This window comes from Stegastes partitus, unplaced genomic scaffold (genome assembly GCF_000690725.1).
Source record: "Stegastes partitus isolate 25-593 unplaced genomic scaffold, Stegastes_partitus-1.0.2 Scaffold655, whole genome shotgun sequence".
NCBI lineage: Eukaryota > Metazoa > Chordata > Actinopteri > Pomacentridae > Stegastes > Stegastes partitus.
In genome coordinates, this window is record NW_007578386.1 from 227,296 (window position 1) to 242,322 (window position 15,027).

Here is a 15,027-nt window from a genome sequence, read left to right on the forward strand (position 1 = left end):
GGGAATTTGTGCCACCAGCGTACGGAACAGAACCGCCGTCGGTGAGACGCCGTGTCGCCGGTGGGTTGTTATCGCCTTCGTCCACGACGGCGGCGTCGTGATGAGATGTGAGGAACCCGGCGAGGCTCTGACGGCGCCATTAAACCAGTTCAGCCGACTGTGGACTTGCCAGCCGCAAAGACTTGACTGACTTCAGATAGAGAGAGAGAGAGAGGAGGAAAAAAAAAAAGAAAACACAACCCTGCGATGTTTTTACGTCTCCCGGTGAGTATCATCTCTTCTCCCACGCCGTCTACGTCCAGCACACGGGCTGTTTTTGAGCTGTCTGAGCGCTGGTGTGCTCCTGATTCGGTTCTGCCGGCTGCCGGAGTGGAAGTTCGGCCGGCCACGTTATTGGGGGTAGGGGGCACGATGAACAGTTAGCATGCATTGTGTAATAATGTGCAGCGCGGCGCTTGTGCTTCACTCTTACGTCCCCCCCCCTGCTGACTAGTTCACACTTAAATAATTGCTCCAGCACTCCGTGTGATGCACTGTCACCTATAAAAGCCGCCTCTAATAAATGAGCTGCACTTATGGAGTGAATGAAAAATGCAGGAGATGTGGAGGAACAAGATGCAGCAGCACAATAAGGCACTTAAAAAAAAAAAAAAAAGCCAAAGTCCTGTAACACTTCTTCTTCTTCAGCTGCACACACCACTTTTTCCTATGTGCATGATAATCTCCGGAGTTATTCCTCCCCTCCGTGTTAACACACTGAACTACTGTAAATCACCGAGCCTGCTGGACCGGGATTGAGATCACTGATCTTAAGGTATAATCCACTTTGGCAATTAACCTTTCACCGGTCCGAGATCAGTAGGCAAGGTCACCCCTGGGTGCTGTTCTCTCCGTCTCCACAGTGCGCCGCATTTAAAAGCCTCAAACTGAGTTTAATGTACAGTGTGTGTGTGTGAGTGTGTGTGTGTGTGTGTGATGCATAGCCGGTGACAAGGAGCGCTGGTGCCCCCTAACAGAACCACGATCAGCTTTAAACACACTGGATCATGTTATTAGAAAGTGTGTTCAGGAATTATGTGCAGATTGTTTTTTTATCATTTAAATCTTTCATTGTCTTTTATTGAAATGTCACTTCTAAAAAAAATAAATAAAGTTTTGCTCACTTCCAAACAGCAAAGCATCCTAGTTTATCCCCACATATTATAATATTATAAATTCAGCTACTCAAGGTTAAAGTTGCATGTGTTTTTTTTTTTCTCCTGCATTTAATATCTTCTTTGGATCAAAAATCCTATTTAGACTTCAGCAACAAACTGAAGTGATATTTCATGTCATTTTTTTCCCCCCCAAATTAAAAGTGGTCCCTTTAATTATTTACAGACGGCTATCACCAAACTTCCGACTCTGTGCGAGTGAAAGACAAGGTGTTGGCTTTACTCTGTCTGTCCTTCAAGCATTCCTGTGACTGTGACCTTTGGAGTGTGTCACGCAGCATAAGGGGGAGGGTACTGGAGCGGCGTGCAGAAATCTGGATAGATACACCGGGATATGTATTTTTGGAAGGAAAGTCAGTTTTCTAACTAAACAGCTGGCCATTTTTAAACGCTCCCTGGTTCACATGTGCAGCTTTGAACTCCTGCTGTTGGCATGAGCCTTGTAATTGTTTAATATGTTCAACTAGTTCTGATAAATCACTTGGAGGCTGGACACGGTGTACTTTTGAGGTTTGCTCCCAAACAGAAGCTTAACGTGAAAACTTGACTTGGTTCTGTGACGACACTCAGGAGCGTTTGCTTACTTTGCAGGTGTCCTGATAACCGCAGACTTCAACCCACAGCAGGTCACCGAGAGGGATATACAGGCTTCTAAATCCAGTTCACCAAACAGGTAAGCTGTTCTCCCCACCCTTCTTTTTTTTTTATGCTGATGGAATATTACCCCATTATGCCATCCTTCAGCTACGATTATGTACGGCCACCTGCCTCACCGTTCAGTCCTGCAAGGCTGTGATGGACTCTTGGTTGTCTCCTCGCAGACAAAAGAGGGAACAATGCAGCAGAAACAATAGAGGAGGGGGGGGATTTTGAAGGCACTGACTTCCTATTTACAACCACGAGCGGCTAGTTATAGAATATATGTTGCTGTCAAACATTTCACAGAACATGCGGCTGCCTGACAGAAGCAGGATCATTTACTGCGACTGGTCTGTTGTCTGGAATCACGGTGCATGACGAGAAACTGAGGAATAGATAACTGAGGGGGCAAACAGAGGGAGGATTGGTGTCTGTCTGAGTGGTGGTATAAATCATGAGAATGTACATAAAGAGAAAGGTAGGTATCAGTGTGAGGGACCTGATGATGACTTTGAAGATCTTTGTTTTGGGGACGCTGTGTGTGGCCTAGGGGGGGAAATAAAAGCTTCCACAGCAATAAAAAGTGAGGCTAAACCAATGTGAAGATAGATAACACAGGAATTTTGTAATATGCATTGCAAAAGACCAATAAAATGAACGACACTCATCAGGTAAATGTGAGTCAAAGTCTGTCAGGCTGGATTCATGCCTAATATGCTTAATTCTCACCAGTGTGTTTATTATAGGGCTCAGTTAGGTTGGGAATGAAATATTTCTCTTAACAAATAGCCTCCATCATTAGAGAGCACAAGAGGGTTTTTTTTTCTTCTTCTAAACTCCAAATACTCTGTTTTACTATTTAAAAAAAATACACAGCAAGTTAATTTTGCCATTAAACCTTTTTTTGGTGAGGCAGCTTCCACGCTGCTCCTTGAACTAATGTGTTGAGCTCCAGTTGATCCATCCTTTATCATGTACCAGCTGTTAGAGAAAGCCGATTGTAGCCCGGCCCATCTCAGCGCACGGCCAACACGAGCTAGCAAAGGAGCAGGAGGCGGTGTGGAGACTTGATTTTTTTTTTTTTTTTCTGTGTGTGCGTCCATCCTGTGCCATGATATCACGCTGCGGGGAGACTTAACGTTACGTGCTGTTGTAGTCACCGCTGTCAGGTAAGATGCAGCTAGTCCGGGTTAGAGTGACAAAAATAAACCTCGGCCCCAAGCAGCAGGAGGAGAGAGAGAGAGAGAGCTGGTCAGTCAGGATTAACGCTAGCTAGCTAGCTTAGTTAGCTGAGGGTAGCTAACCCTACAGTTACCACACTGTGCGCGCTGCTGTTGATGCTAGCTAATGCTAACGCTAACCCCCCCAAACATGCTGACATGAGTTTACAGTACACACAGCGCGTTTCTATGGCGAGTTAAGGAGAAAACAAAGCGTTTAAACCCACCTCGTCTGGCTTTTTTACACACTATCCCATCTGCCTCAATCGAAACAGGGATCAACCTTTTAGCTAGTATCGCCTGCTTTTTTTTTTCTTTGACATTTTCTCTGAACAGAACCGAGGTTCCTGTAGTGTTTGCCAAAGCAGATGTCGAACTTGCCAGCGGTGCACATGGCAGACAGAGACAGACCCGGTGGTGTGGTGGCCTCAAGATGAACCACACTGCTGATCATCTTTATGTACTAGTTCTGTTGATACCTGCCCAAACCATTAACTGAGCTTTCAAACTTAGTCCAAGTAAGCTAAACTTTAAACAGGCTAGGCTTGCTGTGACCTCCTTGCTGCTTGCCAAACAGTGCTCATATCCACAGAGGGCAAACTCCAACCTCAGTGTATGCCAGCGACTATAGGACTGGATTATCTGCTGTGGCAATAAATATGATTAAAGGATACTTTGCAGTGCGTGTATATAGGGTGAATGCTCATGCTTGTCTTGAAGTGCCTGCAGTCACACTTCCCCGTATTACACACCGTGCTGGGTGTATGTAAAGCCCATACTGTACACTGCTGGGTTTTTTTTTTTTTTGCACTTCCAGGACTGACTCAGTTTTCCTCACAGCCTCTATGCAATGTGAGCCTCTTTGCTGTTCTGCTCCCAGTGGGTCTGAAACCTAGTTTATATGCCTGATCTTGAACAGCTTTAATCACACACAAAACACATTTTCATGTACGCATCTTATTAGTTTGTGTAAAGAAGCTCAGAAAACAGCGAGCCAAGTCCATGCACAGCGCTACGTGAAGTGAATGCAAAGTGTCCAGCAGGGGCCTGTTTATTATAGACGCCGCGTGTCAACAAAGGGGTAATATATAACATACATTCACAGTTCTGCAGTCGGACAAACGGAACGCAGCACGGGTCAGGGCTGAGCCGGTATTGATTATATCCCATAAAGTCACAGATTGTTAGCTGGTGTTGTTGTCACAGTGGTAGTTTGAAGCTTTGTGTTTAGCTTCATTTAGCTCTTTTGAATGCTGCAAGTGTAGCTATGTAAATAAAGGTGAAAATGAATTACCCCGCTATGTGCCTGTTGGTAAATATTACATTTACATATGCACCGTACAGTAAACATCAAGAGACATTTTATTAATTAGGTTCTTTTCACCCTGGACAGAGTGAGGGATCGTAGTAATTCAAAATATTGCAGCACTTAGTAAATACAACTGGATTGTTGGCCTAACTGATGAACAACAAGAACGACTGGTTGGTAATTTGCTCTGGATTGCCAGCATGTATGAAAGAGAAAATGGCTTTCAGGTCTTAACTGGATTGGGGCGTTTTTAGGCAGCAGAGCTCCCATCTCATCGTCCTCACGCACTCGTCTATTAAGTTGGAACGAGAGCACAGTCGCTCAAGTAAGGCTCTGCATTAATGTACCCGGTGATGAGTCAAAGCCCGGGGACGGACTACAGCTCAGGCACATGCCTTGTTTATACCCCTGTTTGTACCGATTTCTTTAACATCCCTGAAGTGCTGTTGATAAAGTAGAATTTACAGCGAAGGAGGCGACACTTCAGCCATCATTAGCTTGAAACACAGTCGGTTTGAGACAAAATAATAAACCTTTTTATTTGTTTATGTGGCTACACAATGTACCGTTTCTCTCTTTTTGTACGAGGGTATCTACACGAGCGCTGCAGCTATGTGCAGAATTGATCGGCCTAACTTGGGCAGGGCAGAGTAATGGTCGCTTTACTGACACAAATAGGCAGCCACCTGTTTGTTCAGTCATTTGAGGGCGAAAAACCCCGAGACAACGATGCCCATTTGCTGTAACTCCATTATGTGTCAAAGAGATCAGAGTGCTCTTAGGTTAACTGTCTTATTTATAATGTATGTGATGCGTGATTGACATTAAGAACCGTGACATTTGGCACTGGAACTGCTTAAAAGCATCAAGTAGACTCTCTCATGCTGACCGAACTGTTCAGATTTGGTTTGCATTTGGTGGTGGACGCTCACTTAGGAAATTAAACCTTCTCCCAAACTATAGTTTTGGGCAAAAATTTGGAGGAAATCAATTTAATCACAAAGCCTCTGTGTGCTGTTGTGTTGCAGTTTAATTTTTATATTTGTGATAATAATAATCAGCTGAACTGGACGATCTGTAATGAGTATTTGTGTGTTGTCGGTACGTTATTGCCAACTAACTGAGATAAGGTAATTTTAATGGTTTACAGCGTCCGCGATAGGACAGGCTTGCAAATTCCTTCCCTTTTTCTGTTCCTTGAGTTCAATGTACAGCGATATGTACCGACTATGATACTGGCCTCGTGAACTTTTTATGCGCTTGTATTTTGGATTCATAAACATTAGATTTCATCGCTAGCATGACATATTTACTAAGCTCGCTTCTGTAATTAAACTGAGAACCACAGACGGCCTCTCGCAGACATGCAGGTTACTGCGGTACTCCTGCTGCCTTCCTCCGACGTAAGTTATAGGTGCGGATAAGGAAGAGTGACCGCTGTTTATGAGCATAATGACCTTCATCCAGTCACCTTGGCTATTTTAATGACTAGAAATGTGGCAGACAAAGACTTCACACAGTGGCAGTGGTCTGAGGACTGCATAGTTTCATTTAAGGCAGCAAAGCGTCTGGTTTGGTGAATCCGAGGTGGTTTTTGATGGCTTAGAAAGCACAGCCGGAGAAGAAACAGCACGGACAACGCAGGGATTAAGTTATGCTGAAGAGCAAGGCAGAGAACAAGCCGGCCTTTTGTGATGTTAGCATGCTGATAGTGCAGAATCCAGGCCCGTTTCCCTGTCCGTGCCCTCCAGCACAGAAGACTGACCATGATCTAAATGTGAAATAACCACATGTTCTTTGGTTGATAGTTTAGTGAAGGTTAGTCGGGCTTTAATTTGTTTTCCGCTGAATTAGGCAGCGTTTGCGCTACAGCTCTTGAATTCCTGTCAAGATTTTTTTTTCTGCTGTCTGCTTCCTTCCGATTACTGTGTTTACACTCAAACCATCCTACGTACCCCGTATCAGTGCAAACAGTAACGATGGTATAAAGGCTGGAAGAGAAAAGGGGCCGGAGAGTGGGCTGTGGTGTCGTCCTGGAGCCCACCACGGGCTGCTTATGCTGCCCTCAAAGATGCTGAGCCGCAATCAGACACTAGTGAATTGCTTTGATTCTAATTATTAAAATCTGTGCTGAGATTTTTTTTTAAAAACCCTCTGTAAGAACATATCTGCTCCTTATGAAATGTATTTCAACTTACAAAAGACTAAATGTTCACGGTACATGTTTGTTCTGCCTCGTTGGCCCAACAAGGTCAAATTCTGGTGTTCCTTTCATAGCTGGTATGAAGATGGTGTAAAAGGCAAAGATGTTAGAAAAAAGGTTCTACGCCATTATTTACTTTGACCTTTCTTTGCTGTTTGTTTTTTTTTGCCCTCCAGACATAATGTCTTCCCGGGAGCGTCGGTCAGATGTCTACATAAAGGCAGAGCCGAGCAGTCCAGAGGGAGGTGGGGGAGGTCGGACCAGCCCGGGCGGGGCCTCCTCGGACTCCTCTCAAAGCGGAGGAGGAGGAACCAGAGGGGACGGCGCCAAGCGTTACTCCCCGCCGCTCTACACGCCGGCTCTGCGTTGTCACTTCAAAGACGAGGCCGGCGACGGGGCAGAGGAGGGCTCCACCGGAAACGGAGCGGGGCGATGCAAGTACGCCCTGAGCACGCTGCCCAAGAGGCTGTGCCTCGTATGTGGGGACGTGGCCTCGGGTTACCACTACGGCGTCGCGTCATGCGAGGCCTGCAAGGCGTTCTTCAAGAGAACCATTCAAGGTGTGTGTTGTGATGACGTGTTTGGGTAGCAGTAGAAACAGTAAGGTCACCCATGACAGCTTCTGTGATGTAAGAAGTTGACAAATTTAATCTCAAATTAAATCTGGAGCATCTTGTGTGACGCCTACCTCTACTGCCTTCTGTGGGAAACTTTCAGCATTTTCACCACCAGTTAGTTTAACTAGTTATGACAATGCAGTAAGCAGTGAGCACAGATTTACATATTTTTGGACTTTTACATGGATGATAGGAGGCTTCTCTCCTTTCAAAATGTCTTGTCATATTTTCAGAGAACAACAGGATGTTTAGTTCACCTGTATGAGGGCGAGCATGGCTGGGGTGTGGAGCATTACCATAAACACTGAATCATAAAATAATTAGGCTAATCTATTAAAACATGTGCCAATCTGAAACGGCTCAGGGCATCCCCGCTCCCCACAGCGTCGACGAGTCTGTGGAAGGCAAGAGTGACTAAGAACCCACATCATTGGCTAATGTTGTTATTCCTTATAACGCTTCGGTACACAACCATCCCATCTGGTTTACACTGGTCTGTTGAAAACCATCAACACTTGGCAGCCGTCGCCGTGCTGCGTGTACGTTGTGAAATGTGTCGAGTAGCTTGTATGAATTCTGCTTCGGATTAAATGTTTAAAAGATCAGAGGATTTTGTGAAACTGAAGAAGCTTGTTTTCCTCCAAAACCAAATGCTCCTTCATATTTATGTTGCTTAATCATCCAGTTTACTGTGAACTGACTTCTTTTTTTCTTGGTTGTACTTCTATGAAGGTAACATCGAATACAGTTGTCCAGCATCAAACGATTGTGAGATCACTAAAAGGCGCAGAAAGGCTTGCCAGGCATGCCGCTTTACCAAGTGCCTCAAAGTAGGCATGCTGAAAGAGGGTGAGTATTCATGACCTTGTACGAGCTGTGAAGCCAGTCTGGGATACTTCATGTTAACTTCTATATATTTATTCCGTGTGTAGCGGCATAAATCATGTTGACTTTATCTTTCATGATGCAGGAGTTCGTCTCGACAGGGTCAGAGGTGGAAGGCAGAAGTACAAAAGGCGCCCAGAAGTGGAGAATGCAACATACCAGAGTGCCCCGCTACCACTCACAAAGGAGAGTGAAAAAGGTGAGTCTCGTTTCTTTGTTCTGCAACAGGCAGCTTCAGGCGCCACATGTTACTCCCACAAATGTGCAGCCACTTCATATATTCACTATATATGTAACTCTGGGTTCTTATTAATGACAAAGGATGGGTTTTGCTTTTTTTTTTAACCAACAGCAGCCACGTTTAGGCAAATTAAAGACACAGTAATAGACAAACAGATCTCTGCTCTGCAACAGGTAACATGGAAGGTCTCCACCTGTTCTGACTCAGACGTGGAGGCAGAATTCATCTCAACCTTTTTCCTCTTTTAAACTCGACGTGCTCAGAGTGCTTCTCCAAAAATACAAGATATACTTCCGAGCTGGTGAAACACAAGTCACGCTGAGCGCATCAGCAACACACAGAACACTTCAAATCAATTGGAATTGATAAGAAAACAGCTCCCTCTACTGCCAACAACGCTTCAGTGTCAGTCTTCAGCTCTTCAATCAGCACTTCAATTCATGCTGTAACAGTACTAATTTGCACGAATTTAAATTAAATTTGACTGAAGAAGGAGCTCTTCAGTTACACAAGTCTGACTGGGATGAACTCAGAAATGATGAGGCCTACATTTGAAGACGTAATGCGGACATTTGCAGCGTTAATAGATCACTACATGGGTTCAGTTACCAGCAGCATGCTGCAGAACGTCATATGTGTGTTTAGATAATGACAGAGCTGATGTTTTGGGTGTCAATATGTCTCAATGTATACTGCAATTAATCCCACTGTTGTGTGTTTCGTGTCACAGGTTCCTCCAACATCATCGTGTCCCACCTTCTAGTAGCAGAGCCAGAGAAGCTATTCGCCATGCCCGACCCTCTGCAGCCCGACACAGCCCAGCGTACGCTCACCACGCTTTGTGACCTCGCCGACCGCGAGCTGGTTGTGATCATTGGCTGGGCCAAACACATTCCCGGTAAGAGATGCAGAGAGAATGAAGGAGGGGAGGAGTGACTGGGACTTGGTGATCCATTCTCACTGAATAGGAACAAACATGCTGTGTCATATTTCACTCAAGGCTCTGACTAGAATATTGATCATTATGAACGGGCCGTGTACAGCAGATTCACAAGGCTCAAGTGTGTGTGTTCAGCCAGATATATAATCAAACCGGTTAACTTATTGGTGTGGGTGGTGTGTTAGGGGAGGAGGCACTGAGCTGGTGTTGATGGCTCAGCGGGTTCACGCAGTGCTTACCTGTGGTACCATCTAGAGTCGGGTCACCAGCTGCCCACAGGAACTAGCACATTATTTGCTGTGCCAGATGACCCCCAAAAAATGTGAACCCTCTGCATTCAAACACGTCTGTCTTTCTACGTCTTCTCTCCTGCAGGCTTCCTCTCACTGTCTCTCGCAGACCAGATGTCGGTGCTGCAGTCGGTGTGGCTGGAAGTGCTCGTGCTGGGCGTAGCGTACCGCTCGCTCGGCTGCGAGGACGAGGTGGTGTTCGCCGAGGATTTTGTCCTTGACGAGGAGATGTCACGTGTCGCCGGACTGACGGAGCTTAATGCGGCAATTAGTCAACTCGCTCGCCGTTTCCGCGCACTAAACGTAGACCGGGAGGAATTTGTCATGCTAAAAGCCATCGCACTCACGAACTCAGGTACTTGCACTTCGACTGTAGCTTTGGAGACAGATTAAGTATTGAGGCAAACCATTTATTTGCACCTTACAGGACAATTATCAACCTAATAGGACTGAGCTGTTATCAGGGGCGTACGTTGAAACCGCCTTAAAGTGTCTGAAGATTCTCAGTCATCCAGGTCACGGTTATGGAGAAAAACGCCCTTAAAGTGTGACATTTTCCAGGCTTCAGGCTTATTTAGGCTGACTAAACTGGCAGTGTTTACCACCTTTACTAATCCTTTATTTGGGGGACAAGGCTGCAATCAACTCTGGCTTTAAGGACGTTATATTAAGGGTTCAGTTTGTAGTCCTGTTGATCCGATAGTCCATATGTGTTGATATAACTTCACTGTAACTCAGTGCAGTTCACCAGCACCACGGAGCAGTTACAAAAAGCTTAACGCCTCTCTAAATCAGTGTCAATAAACTCTATGCAGTGCAGAATTCAAGACGCAGGTATTTGTCAGATCTCATAATCTTTAGCTGGGTGAACCTAATCAGCTGACTAAGTGCATTGTTCTCCCGTCATAGTCACAGTGACGTACAACGGTGGGACTATATGCTGCACCGTTCGTTAGCAGCTGCTTAATTAGTCCTCATCTAACTGCTCAGCGGCATCAGTAGCCACAGAAACAGCAGATTAGCGGTGAGGAGAGCAGATGATGTCTGCTGTCCATCTTTTTAACTTGATGGGATTATGTGTCAGCAGCCAAATGCCCGAGACAACAAAGGTCAGGTATTGCTGGGTGCAGAGACTGTTTCTAATAGTCTTCAACAGGCAGATGTACATAAACGCATCATCCATTGTAGAATAGAAATGATGAATTAACCCACGCATACCCATTAAAGATGAACTGAGCACATCCTGCTTGTGCTACAGACCCACCGTTTGTTCTGTAAATAAAAGCTGCCGTTAGTTTGTATTTGTTGTAAATCACCGGCGAACACATTCTTTGTTTCTGTGACAAAAGCTGAGAAAACCCAAACGCCCTGCCCTCTTGTCTTACCATGTGCTCCCTGCTGTTCTGTCAGACTCTGTTTACATCGAGGACATGGAGGCCGTGCAGAAGCTGCGGGACCTCCTCCACCAGGCCCTGCTGGAGCTGGAATGTCAGCGGCGCCCAGACGACCCCCAGCGGGCGGGACGCCTCCTTTTAACATTGCCTCTCCTCCGACAGACTGCCGGTCGTGCTCTCACCACCTTTTACAGCATCAAGACCCGTGGCGGTGTACCCATGCACAAACTATTCCTGGAGATGCTGGAAGCCATGATGGACTCTCCCTAGAGCAGAAAGGCAGCAGAAGCGAAGAGGACGCAGAGAAAGACCCCGACAGAGAATCTAGTCTTCAAGAGTGGGGAGGAAAAAGCTGTTTATGAAAAAGGAAAGTTTTTATTCGAGAATTAATAAAGAGGAAAATGGTCCGTTTCTCCTGTAAGACTTCATGACGGAGGAAGAAAAATAACACGAGAAAAGAGAAAAAACTATTTTCTTCAGAGGGAATTGGCTCCTTGCAAGTAAGATGTAACTGCCAAGCTTCAGTAAACGGCTCCGAGAGTGAAAACATTTAACACAAATGCCAGGATGCTTCTTTAGTTTTAACCGTTTCGTGGCATGTTTCATCACAGGAATCCATCTGCAGTTACTTAACCACTGAGGAACAACGTTTAGGTACACCCGAGAACAGACTGCAATCATGTGGCTTTTTGAACTTTTTAACAAAAAAAAAAAAAACAACGCTACATCCGCTCATGAAAGCCATAATAACATATCCAGTGAAAAGCTTTGAGGGTCCAGCGTGGGGGTCGGATTGAAACGCACATGAAGTGCTTGTATTTACTATAGTTTAGCGTGCCGCTGTGGGCAAATCATAAGAATTACTTGCAATATGTTAAAAGCAATATAAATGACTCGATTATTGTCTGTCACATTCAAAATGTGAATGAAACGGTGAGACATCTGTTTGTGTGTGTCTATCAGTAGTTCTCCACTCTTAGAGCCCCAAGTGCTGATTTATTTTGTTTTTAGTAGAAACTGGTTTGGTAAGGGAGTAGATTAAAAAAAAAAACTTAGAGAGGAAAAACGGCAGCACTTGGTGGGTAGATGGTGGAGTTGGGAGCCACTGGTGTCGGTGCAAGATTCTTTATAAAAGGTTGTGCAATTGATTTGGAGTCCAGGAAAAGTGCATTTGAAGATGGCGCGCCCGTAAAATGATCTACGTGGAAGGTGTTGTATGTAAAAGTCCTATTGGTGCACACGGAAAAAAAGTGGCTTCCATACAAGCAGGCATGTGTGTTTGTTCGCGTGCAGTCGGAACCTACGAGCTGCACCGAGATCAGGGAAGAACATTAAAGCAAGTGTGGCAACAACAGTGATTATAGAAAAGAAAATGCAAATGCCTCATCTGCTTTTTTTTTTATTATTATACCCTCTTCCTCCAACTAGAACCACAGCAGCTGTGTCTTCAAAAAAAGATCCTGTTTCATTGGTGGGCTGTAATGTGTAACACTAATCTGTGTACGGTGAGATTTCGCTGCATTTTCTGCAGCGCCGGAGAGCGTAAAAGATCTCAGATGTTTGAGCTGAGATCCTTCCTGTGTGGACGCACATCTGTACCGAACTCTTAAAGCGCCCGAAATGGGTTCAGGGCAACAAGAAATGCAACATATGCAACATCTTCCTTTTGGATGTTGAAACCGTGTCTGACAACATCCCGAAAGTCCGACTCATTGTTCAGAAGGTTTGTATACTTATAAACGATCATTATAGTGAGCTTCACACGCAATGCAAAAACCACAGCATCTGGTGTCAAAGTCAGAGCTCGACGAAAATAATATTGAGAGGCCGTCAAGTCTTTTAGCCATGTACAGTTCCATTTCAATAAACGGAAACATGCAATTTATAGTGGAAGATAAATAAAGCCAGCAAATGTGATTTAAAAAGAAAAAAAAAAATTCCCCATTACGATGATATTTGTGCAGCTTACATTGTACTGAAATTTGTAAAGACTTGAAACTTGCTTTTTCATAGGTTCCTTTCTAGGATTTAAGGGTATTTTATTTACATTGTGACACACTGTCGTGGGTTTTGGTATCGAAAAGAAGCTTTCCATTCAGGATGTAACGAATGCTAATCGTTTTTTTAATTTAAAATGTGTTTTCTGAGGCTGATTGTTATTTTTAGGGATCAATCTACATGGCTCTATAGATCCGATGGCACGGCGAGGCTACAGAAGGCTACCTCAGGAGGCAGAGCAAGCCAGACGGCCAAATAACTGTGGAGACAAACTCGTGGTCTTTTGATTTGTCGGCTTGAAATTTGGATATTGGGTCTAACTGAATGTCGTGCGAACACCTGAGTTCATTTTGGTTTTCATAACTTTAAAGGTTCGTTAATCCTGCTTCACGAGATGGTACAAACTGATCCAGCAGCTAGCCCTGTGGAGCAGACACCTGGCCACATGTGACTCTTGATTCACCTGTCGGGTCTCGTTCTTATACGTTACATTATGTCAGTTAGGAAAATATGTTTGTTTTCTAACCGAGTAGTTATCACATTACTTTAAGCAGGCGATTAAACATTAGACGCCGGGGTCAAATTAGAGCCGTCAAAAGAGTTTCTTCTATTAACCGGGTCATATATGCAAAGCTAGGGTTTCTTCATTAGCGTACAACTGTGTTTTAGGTACAGTGGGTTTAGGGTGGCGTGAGGCTCATCCGGCGTGTCAAACTTTGAAATTATACAGTCATTTGTAGGTTCTATTACGATGCATATTACAAGCATTAATATAAATGAGCAATACAATAAATTACCAAACCTCACACATTTCCTTGTATAGCCACAGTGTACATTTAACATTGCCAGTTATAATGAAGAATAGCTACTAAACGTTATATTATTTAGAAGTTCAAATCAATGTTTGTATTTTGAAAGACTATTTAAATGATTAAATTCTATTTTTTACTCAATTTACTGTTGTTTGTTGACACTGCTTTATTATTTTTTTTGTGTGTGATATTGGCTGTGAATTTCTGTGTGTAGGCTTTTTCTTTTTTTTCTTTTTCATTTAGATAAAAAAAGTTTGATGTCCTTGTCTAAACATGTCCCACATAAAAAAAATCACTGTGAAAAAAGTGAGATCTTCCGCTGTCTGACACCCAACAGGGAGTGGATTATTGTAGGTGCTTTGTGTTGTGTAATAAATGGACACACCACCGCCACATATCATTGGTCTCATCTCTCCCTGTGGATGTTTTATGTATGTGTGTGTACATATATGTGTGTGTTCATGTTTTGTTATCAGATTAAGTGCAGTGAAGACACCACATGTCGACACGCGTTGAGCTGCTGACGGGCGACAGGAGTAGAAATGAATATTTTAGAATAAAACAATTCATGGAGCGGGGCTGCAACCCAACATGTCAATAAGTTTTTTTGTTTGCTCTAAATCAGTGTTTCCCAAAACCCAAAAATCTTGTCCTCAAAGTCTTATGTTCAGTCTACTGTCATGGAAGAAGACAGAAACCTGAAGATATTCTAATGCAAGGAGCTGGAATCAAATAATTTACACTGAACTTATTAAAAGATTACTCAAGCCAATTAATTTATTATCATAATTTGTTTATTATTTGCCAACCTGTGGCTCTGTTGGGCCTGGATGTCCAATGCTATAGCCCCTAATCTTTTATTTTAAACTTTATTTTTTTATTTCTTACAAAAAATGAATCAAAAAATATTTTGGGATCTACTTATCATGCATTAGAGCTCTCAAAATTAATAGGATATTATTAGACTGTTTATAAAAAGTTAGATCTGTTTACTTAAGTCTTACTTAAGTTTTACAGAAATCTTCCCACTTCGATCCCACAGCAGGATATTTATTTATAGCAGAGACATTACTTGTGTGAATGGATGCTTCCCAAACCTTCATATTCAGGACGAGCTCTCTAATCAATAAATTAATCTAATTATGGAAACAGGGAGCCAAGTAACAACACAACACATTTTATTGTTTTATTCTAAGTGGCTGTAGTTACATTAAGTTATGGACTGATTTCTTCAGTGTTTATCTTTTCTGTCAGCAACACAGACT

At 43.7% G+C, this 15,027-nt stretch overlaps 1 protein-coding gene across 2 annotated transcripts; it reads left to right on the top strand.

Annotated features, from left to right (window-relative positions):
• esrra (estrogen-related receptor alpha) lies at window positions 1-14,157 on the top strand. Of its 2 annotated transcripts, XM_008290096.1 has the most exons (8): window positions 1-264; window positions 1,806-1,887; window positions 6,762-7,145; window positions 7,935-8,051; window positions 8,173-8,286; window positions 9,059-9,226; window positions 9,644-9,913; window positions 10,969-14,157. In XM_008290096.1, the coding sequence occupies exons 3-8, from the start codon at window positions 6,767-6,769 to the stop codon at window positions 11,220-11,222; spliced, it is 1,302 nt and encodes a 433-aa protein (XP_008288318.1). In that variant the 5' UTR covers window positions 1-264; window positions 1,806-1,887; window positions 6,762-6,766; the 3' UTR covers window positions 11,223-14,157. The 2 variants fall into 2 exon arrangements, with proteins under 2 accessions (XP_008288318.1, XP_008288319.1); XM_008290097.1 differs by lacking the exons at window positions 1-264; window positions 1,806-1,887 and adding an exon at window positions 2,908-3,022.
• The last annotated feature ends 870 nt before the right edge of the window (window positions 14,158-15,027 follow it).